This window comes from Protopterus annectens, chromosome 2.part1 (assembly GCF_019279795.1).
Source record: "Protopterus annectens isolate FY-2018-M chromosome 2.part1, PAN1.0, whole genome shotgun sequence".
Taxonomy (NCBI): Eukaryota; Metazoa; Chordata; order Ceratodontiformes; family Protopteridae; genus Protopterus; species Protopterus annectens.
In genome coordinates, this window is record NC_056729.1 from 1,804,409,817 (window position 1) to 1,804,419,074 (window position 9,258).

General features: G+C 39.3%; 1 protein-coding gene across 1 annotated transcript in view; it reads right to left on the minus strand.

Moving 5' to 3' along the window:
* LOC122795041 (tyrosine-protein kinase STYK1-like) overlaps positions 1–9,258 on the minus strand; it is a 689,604-nt gene that overhangs the window by 331,612 nt on the left and 348,734 nt on the right. Inside the window, exon 4 of the mRNA XM_044063619.1 lies at positions 6,279–6,472. Coding sequence (XP_043919554.1) covers positions 6,279–6,472 — 194 coding nt within the window. The remainder of the gene's footprint in view (positions 1–6,278; positions 6,473–9,258) is intronic.

Consider the following 9,258-nt stretch of genomic DNA (forward strand, 5'->3'; position numbering starts at 1 on the left):
ATCCTCCTGTTAGCCATCAATCATAACTCATTCCTTTTCTCACATCTTCAAGCCATCACTGCTCAAATCTTTCTTCAAAATTCAAAACGTTAAAATGAGCTAACTAAACCATCTATTCCCTCTTCTACCTTGCTCTAAAAAAATTCTTTTCTCTCCCTGACTCTCTTCTACCTTCTCAAACTCTGCATTTAATCTAATACATTCCCAAACCTTCTCCACCAGAAAACAACCAAAATCTCTCTCAATTCCTAAAACCTTCCGCCGCCCACCTGGTAAAAAATAACCTGAACCCATAGCTTTGCAAAAAACTAAAACTCCCTACCTCCTACATTTTCAAGAATACTTTCAACCACCTTCTTTTCAAATCTTCCTTTGGAAAATTCCTAATTTCCCAGTTCTTCAATTTTGTTTCTACATCCTTTTACATTCATAAAATTCCTAAAAACAATAAAAAAAACTATTTTTAAATACTCTCTGCTCACATAAAATGTATTGTATTTGTAAAAATAATTGAAAACAAATAAATCTTTTCTCCTCTGTTGCAATTGTTTATTACCAGTTGTTCTTGAAATGCTTGTTTTTTCTAAATTTATATTGAACAAAATGTTGTCTACCACATATATTGTCCTTTATAATTTACAGTGTCCCTGCTCACACCCAGCCTGTTCCTCCTACCCACTATTTCACGAAACCTCCTATATAAACCATTTCTCCTCGCCCTTTACTATCCATCACCATCGTTACGCACCTGATACATACTTTGTCTCCCTTTCTCCATTAATTCCACATACAACAGTCAGCCTTGACACTTTGGTTGCCCTCACTCTTAACAGCTGTTGCTTCCTTCCCATGAGCATTTAACATTTTACGAGCTACGTAGCTAAATCTCTCACCTTAGCTTCATATACTAACTCATACGCCTGAAAAATGACTACCAGGTGTATTATTTCAGCATAACTTATTTTAAATTTGTCGGAGCCCTGAATAATGAATTCCTAATGTATAATATTTGATCTTGTGTCTATGTAATCCTGGACTTACACTTCTGAATGACTTAAATGTCTATAAAACTTATCCTGTGTCACTAGTGATGCTTATGATGCATGTACTCAATGTTTCACTCTGGCATTATGTTTATATTGCACTGTACTGTTTTGAGCTTTTCTCCCTGGGCCTCTGCTGAAATGAGGTAATTAACCAGGCAGACCAGCCCGGTAAACAAATGCCAATAAATATTAGTATAGAATAAAATTTCTATTATCCAAACGCTCTATATATTTAGTAGAATCATACTCAAGTTAAGGAAGCAATCTTAAACCTGAATAAAGTGAGGTAAAGCTCACCAGTGTAATTTGTAAGGCTGCAGCTAATGTAATGTAATACCTATGCATACAAATGTAATTATGCTTGAATAAGCGTTACCAGTCATGTCGATAAGAATGTACATATCAGGAGATAAACAAACAAGACAGTATATCAAACTAAAGATTAGTCCTCCTTTTAACAGTTTATTGAAAAATAGCTCTGCTATGGGATTCATTTTTAGTTTGCTTAAAGTTATGTAACTATTTAGAGCAAAACAGCTTATTCATTTTCCCTGTGAGCTATGGCCCCTTCAGCTTTGTAAATCTCAGAATCTGCCAACAATCAATTTTAAGGTGGATGAATAGATTTCCATCTTCTTTTAATGGACATTTTGGCAAATATTGATAAAATTGTAGGAGGAACCTGTAAATTTGGAAAAACACCACCAAGAATTAAATATTTCCTTTAATCCAAGATGGTGTGATGGATCTCTTCTATTGTATCCAAAAATAGCACCCCAAAATTATGTAAATGTGAGCAGCTCCAAAATATGTGGTCCAAGAAGGATCTATGCGAAACTCATGGCAATGCCATGATATTGGGTTAGAGTTAGGATCAACATTTGGGGTTAAGACAACATTATGTAAACATTTCCAAGCAAATGTTCCACTTTGGGTAAGTAGTAGTCATACAAGGGGATTGAAGTATATGTTTAATCTTGCCTCAGTATCCTCCACTTCTGTCATCTCTGGCATTGTTTTCTTATAGACTGCCACCCACCATGTCATATTCCAGCAGTAGAATATTAATCACGTTTGAGAGTTTGGCACAACTGGATCTAAAATCTTAGAAAATCCATTGGCCCAGTAAATGGACAATTAAAATTTTTTTTCAAGGTGACATGGATCAAAAAGAACCTTAGATCTTATGCCAGGTTTAAAGAACTTCCCAAATATTTATTTTTAATTTAATTTTTTTTTATTTAACATTTGTTTACCGGGAAAGTCCAACTTGAAACAAGCCAATTTTCAGTGGAGGCCTGGGGAGAAATGCTCCAGATGCATGTCTTTGTAATATAGCTGAAAAGTCACCATTACATTTTTCTGTCTCCAAGTTTGCCAGGGAAAGGTTTACCTTTCAAAACTGATGTTTCATACCAAATGGAAAGACTAGGGAAGTAGTTGAGTTTCTGAGATCAGTGTTCCATAGAGTTATTACTATAACTTTATATATGGACTTGGTATTGGTAGTTGGCCATGGGAAAAATGCTCCAGATGCATGTCTTTGTAATGTGGAGGAAACCCACACGAATGCATGGAGGACATGTAGACTCCACACAGAAGGCACCCGGCCGAGAATCGAACCGGAGAACCTCTTGCTGTGAGACGACAATGCTACAGCTGCACCACTGCTCCGTCCATCAAATATTGGCTTTAATTTCAGACATTGTCTGTGATAGGGAATGGGATGGTCTCAGAGAAGAAATATTGATCCAGAGGAGATTTTAGGGCATGGTACCCTTGTTTCCAAGGCTCAGATGACCTGATTCTTAATGTAGGAAACTTTTCAAAAGTTAGCTGGACTGACCTTAAACACTTCTCTTCCAGTATCCTGTTAACATATATACATTCCTCAGTTACAACAGTGCAGTCTGATATAAATGTATATATTTTTTTCTGTCCAGCAGGACACACTATTGATACATTTTAACACAAGAAACTTTACAAATACATTTTCAATGCAAGCATCTGTACAAATGAGTTTGATATACAAGTGACATACAATTCTTTACAAAATTCCAGCTAGCTATGATGTCATATGTTACACATCCACTGCCCTACCTCTGGCATAGTTGGCAATACCTCACAGTCACATAGACCATCCATGGTAAAGCATCATGGTCTGTCCGCTACATCCTCCCAGGTGGCCAAATACTGTATTCCTTTTGTAAGACTCCAAAAACTAAGCTAATTATTAACTTTTGTTTTCACTGTGGCATAATCATAGGAGAACATATAATGCTGCTCAATGCTAGGCTCATACCAGCCTGGGATATGCAGTCCATCAACTCCATTAAGTCTCTCATCATATAGTCCAGGGAGATACACTTCTGATCATTTAACTCTGACATGGAATGCAACAGAGTCATATTGCTACTTGTGGTTCAATGACCTGTATGCATGTGTAATCTGGCAGATCCTAGCTCTCAACAGGCATATGACTGAAAACATCTCCTTGCTTAGCCTGGTGAGTTGGGTCATTGGGCTTTGCAATGGAGTCCTGTATGACCAAAATGTTGGACTGTGGTGGTGGTCTCCTTCATAGGTAGAGACAGACACAGATATGAAGCTGATTCTGTCTTGGTGGGTGCTGCTTTAATAGTGAGTCTTTGAGGTCATTGATGGTACAGCAGTCCCTACATCTGGGAGGTCTTCGAGGTTTTAGTTTAGTTAGATTCTTGACCTTTTGGCCAAGATCAAGTGAATTATCTGTTCGTATCAGTTTACCTTTTAAGATCCTCAACATATGTGGGTTTGTGCATTTGCCCTGGTGTGTGTGTGTGTATCAGGTATTGTGTACTGCTGTGTTTTTCTAACAACCGGTTTGGTATTTGGACTGGTTGAATGGGAGAGTCTCTCATTCAGAGACAGTGTATATTGCATCTCTCACATACTGTACCGATTTTTTTGATAATTAGGTGGTTCTCAGTAAAATGAGGCTAACTTCTACTTTGTGAGAGACTCCGGCAAGCTAGAGACTTCACTGTAGAATACCTTAAACCTCCTGCTGTATAGGTCCATGGAATAGATGCAAATGACCACTTATGAACATAACAGTATTTTAGCTACATGACTTCTAAATGCTCATGACTTTTTACTTTTATTTTTGGGTACATTCGGCCAATGAAGTCAAACCACACTAGCTATAACCTCAAGGCTTAAAAAGTAAGTTGTATACCCATGTCAGTACAGAGGCCACTGTACATCATGGAGCGTGTAATTTAATCAGTAGCAGGTTCTGTTAATCATGTGCATGGACACAAAGGAGTGAAGTCAGCATACAAGCACCTGCGGACAATGAATTCCACTCACAAACACATGAAAACAAATGAAAACTTAAAAAAAAAAAATTAATTAAAAACCTGCTTTTTCACAGGCTTGCTGAATGCAAGCTACACCAATACCTTGATCTGCATCACCACATTGATTACAGGTGTGTCGTAGATCATTGACTTACTATAATACAGACATTAACATTGAATCCACATTATTGAAATAGCAGAAGCACCAGAAAGTCGAACACTGGAACATCCACTGTGCAAGTTGGTGGTTGTGCAAGATGGCTGTACAATAGGAATGGGGTTTTGCCCATTCTCAGCTGCACTACAATTTTGGAGTTGGTGTAAATAATTAGAAGGGGGAGTTGGGGTGCAGACACCCCCGCTGCAAAAAACATGGTTGCAATATTTTGATTTTCAGCTTTTTGACACTTTGACTTTCTGCTGTTTCAATAATGTAGGTTCAGTGTTGTGAATGCCAACATTTTGTCAAGTCGAAGTTGTAACAGCAACCCCCATTCATCACCCTAAAGTGGTTTCGAAGCAAGTAGTACAGGGCTGTTGAAATGAGTGAGCATGACAGCACACTAGGTACATGCATAATTATTAAACACACAGCAATGTGGAACATTAAACAGTGCTGTGTGCATGTCGTAGAATGCATGCATGTGGATACAACTTGCAAGCAGAGTTAAACTATCAGAAAAGTGCATGTAATAAGATGCTGACATACCTGTTTGCAGGCAGAGTGGGGTAATTATTTAGGTAATTTAGAGGAAGACCATCGTTTTTTCTTCAAGGGAGCTAATCGTGTAACAAGAACTGTAAGAAATGCATCACCCGGAGGCCTTTTAAATTGATATACTTGAGTAGTTACACCATTTGGTTGCAAAAGGAATACCAACTCTACATAACTTGCGTTACAGACAAGGAGGGGTCGCAAAAAATTTCAAGCACATCATTGTCACCTATGAACACCACCTTTCTAGACACAAACTATGCAGGGGCCAGCATCATGGGTGACATTTCTGTAAAAGGTGAATGTTGTTTGGATGCTGCATTCTGTTTTATGTCTAAAGACTTCATTTAAACCACATAGCAGTTCAAGTGTGCTGTTCCCCAGTTTCACATTACTCTACTAGTTAAAAAAATATTTTCTTAAGATGCAGACACCAGCACTGTTATTGTTGTAGCTACTATACTACAGTCCTTATTTCCATTTCTTAAAGGAGTGCAGGCTTCTTTGCCCCAAGTCCAAAACATAAATTAATGTCATCAGAAGCTAACCCATAACATGGTGGGCAGTTTAGAAGCAAGTGTGAACTGCACATACTTGTTCAATTTTCAGAGAGATGCATCAAAATGTTTAAACAATTTTTTAAAAATTTATGATACAGACTATCACATTTTAGCATCCACAAAGACAACAAACATTATTTACCACATACTGTTTAAGAAGAAATCTCTGGTTCATACCTCTCAACCTCCAAGTACAAGAAATCTGGACAAATCCAAAGGTAATTGGGGGATGAATGCCAAAATTCAGGGACAGATTTTAAATATTGCTCTTAGAAAAGTTGCTAGAGCAACAGACTTTGCTTTAACATGCACTTTCTGGAAGATACAGAGTCTGAAAGTGAAATGTATAACATTTACTGATTTCAGTCCTCAATGATTCAGTAGAAAACCACAAATTTTATGAACAAATTAGGTGAAAATCTGCCGACAGTTGATGGGTGGTATGCACTGGTTGTATACTGTCATGAGATATTCACGCATGTTCATCACTGCAATCACAGTATACTTTGTATAAAGAAAAAATAAGATCAATAAATGTTCTGTAGCAGTGTGGGTCTTACATGTTAAAGTTTATAGAAGGTAAGAATAAACATGAGAAAATGGAAAGAGTACATACCTGAGCTACTTTCCAAAGGAAATGAAGCAAGTTGCCCAGACTCATAGCCTCGAGTATAAGGTACAAAGGTTGGGCCTCTGTCTGACACCACAGCATTTTGACCAGATAGTCATTCTTACGGACTGCAGTATGAAACGTTATTAGCTGCACGAACTCTCCCACTTCAGAGGGACTGGCAGTATCTATAGAACCATCTTTAGGTAAGTAAGGATCATGTAGCCAAGAGTAATTTACAGCACAGTACTGAATGTATAGAGTTCTTTATACCACAGCTACTGCAGAAAATGCATTTACACATACAGTGTACAACAGTGATGCATACCGTCTAGTCTTAAGTATTAAGTTGACTTACCTGATCTCACAATTAGTAGCATTCAAATTTAAGTGATGACCAAGATAACCTGGTCTTAAGTATGGCCATTACCTTCAGTCTCACAAGTATAATTCAACATGGAAGCATAAACTGATTTTACTTGAAATGCTGCACAACGAAGTTGAGAGTTTCACAAGTATTTTTATTGATCAGAAAGATGCAAACCAGCATTATAAAATATTTTAAATGTTCACCTGGAATTCCCCACAGTAATTTGGAGTAGACATCTGCTGTTAAGGTAGATGAAGAAAATTTGCAGTCCCACTGAAACAAATTTCTCACTAGAAACAAACTGCTAATGCTCATTGGCATGGAGCACTGCATACTTCAGCTCAACGTTTGCAACTTCACTCAACCACCAACTGTTTGGATACAAGATCAGGCAGTGTTGCCAAATGGTGAGTTACTTCAATATTTTATCTAATGACATTAATAAATATACGAATTACAGAATGGCAATTCATTCACTACAGCTTTACTTCATATTTGTATACACTGGTGGTCCCACATGGCATACTCGCACACGCACGCACAATTACCCAGTGCATAGTGATGTGTATTCTCACCACATCCTGTCCCAAATGGCTAGAAAATGCACTCACTGGAGGCTCTCCTCACACTGGAAGATGCCGATGTCTGTGCAGTCACAGAAACTTGGTTCAAGGCTGCGGAGAGCACCCCTGCCTTATCAGGCTATACCTCATTCCACACTTTCCAACCCCAAATGAGGTCGAAAAGATGAAGGGTGGTGGAGTCCATCTGCATTAGACAGGCACACCATCAGACTGGTTTTCCAGCACGATGCACTGGAATTACTCCAGGTGAAACAGACAGTTGAGCAAGACACACCCATCTAAGTTATAGCCAGCCACAGACCCCCCCTCAATGTCTCAGGACACCCACTCATCCTACCTGGACCTACTTGACTCCATCAAGATACCCCCCCCCCCCAACACCCTGATCCTTGGTGATATCAACTACCCCACCATAGACTGGGTGAACTACTCCTGCACTAATGCACTCACCCAACAATTACCTGACTTTGACAGCTCTAATGCACTAGACCAGCTTGTCCCATCCCCCACAAGGGGAGATACATACTGGACGTTGTTCTCACCAACATGGGTGACCACTGCACCACTCCCATAGTATGTTCTTTCCTGGAGAGATCTGATCAGTGTGTCTCATTCGAAATTTCTACCCACCCAACCCCCTCCCCAGCTGTAACCAGACTAAAAAAAAAGTTCTCAAAAGCTGACTACACCCTCCTAAAGGAAGGGTATCAGCAGCTTCACACCACCACCACCCTCAGGGGATGCAGATAACTATGCTGAACAGTACATCAGTGCAGTATACAAACACCTGTACAACAGCATGGACTCAGCCATACCAAACAGAACTAAAACCTGCTGTCTGGTGGACATCATCTATCAACAGACTTTACAACAAAAGGAAGAAACTGTTGTCCAAGGGTAAAAAGGAACAAATTCCAAATCAGAAAGTCTCCTTCTTCTGCCTCAACAAGCAAATTGGATGACTAGTGAAAAACTCCAAAGCCAATTATGACTTGAAACTATGCTACAAAAGAAAGAGAAACCACAAGTCCTTAAGTTATGTTAGAAACCTCAATAGAAAAGCCCAAGTTTGTTGCAAATTACTATTTAATAGTTCCACTTAGGTTCAACGCAAACTACACTGCCTTGTCACCCACCAAAGGCCCAGTCAACATCCCTGATACTTGTCCCACACCTCACATCTCCATAGATCAAGTGTTAAACACCCTATCCAAGGCAAAGAACAGATTCCATGGGACCTGATAAATTCACATGCTGCATTCTTCATCTCCAGCAAGAACTAGCTTTGCCATTGATCACCCTATTCAACCACAGTCTAATTACAGGCTTCATTTCAGTGTGGAGAACTGCCATCATCATCCCCTTGCACAAAGGTGGTGATGCTACTGCCCCAGGAAACTATCGCCCCATTAGCTTGACAAGTCTGATCTGTAAAGCCATGGAACATATTAAGGATCTCAAACAAGGACATATGAAATCTCCAAATACTTAACTGCACCCATTTGAGATTAGTGAGGGGCAGATCTTGCCTATTGAACCTATCGGACTTCTTTGAGATGGTCACCAAGGCTCTGGATGAAGAAAAGACAGTACATACAGCTTTTCTTGACCTGACCAAGGCCTTTGACAGATTAACCTATTCAGGCATCATCAAAAACCTAACACAGCTTGATGTTAATCACTATCTTGTCAGATGGTTGGCCAACTGGCTCACAGATAGGACCCACAAGGTCAAAATAGAGATCACCACCTCTTACAGAAGACTTGTCACTAATGGTGTTCCCCAGGAATCTGTCTTGGGACACCTACTGTTTGGCATCTAGTTCTCAGAGGTCCAGGCAAAAATAAAAGACCTGTGGCTGACCAAGTTTGCTGAGGACTGTAAGTTGGGTGCTGTCATGGACTCCTCAAATGATGTTTAACATACTGCAAGAGGGTCTCACAGTTACAAATACCTGGTACCAAAGACATGGCCTTAACTTGCACACAAAAAAATGTATCATACCATTCAGCAAAAACATGGTCCCTAAAA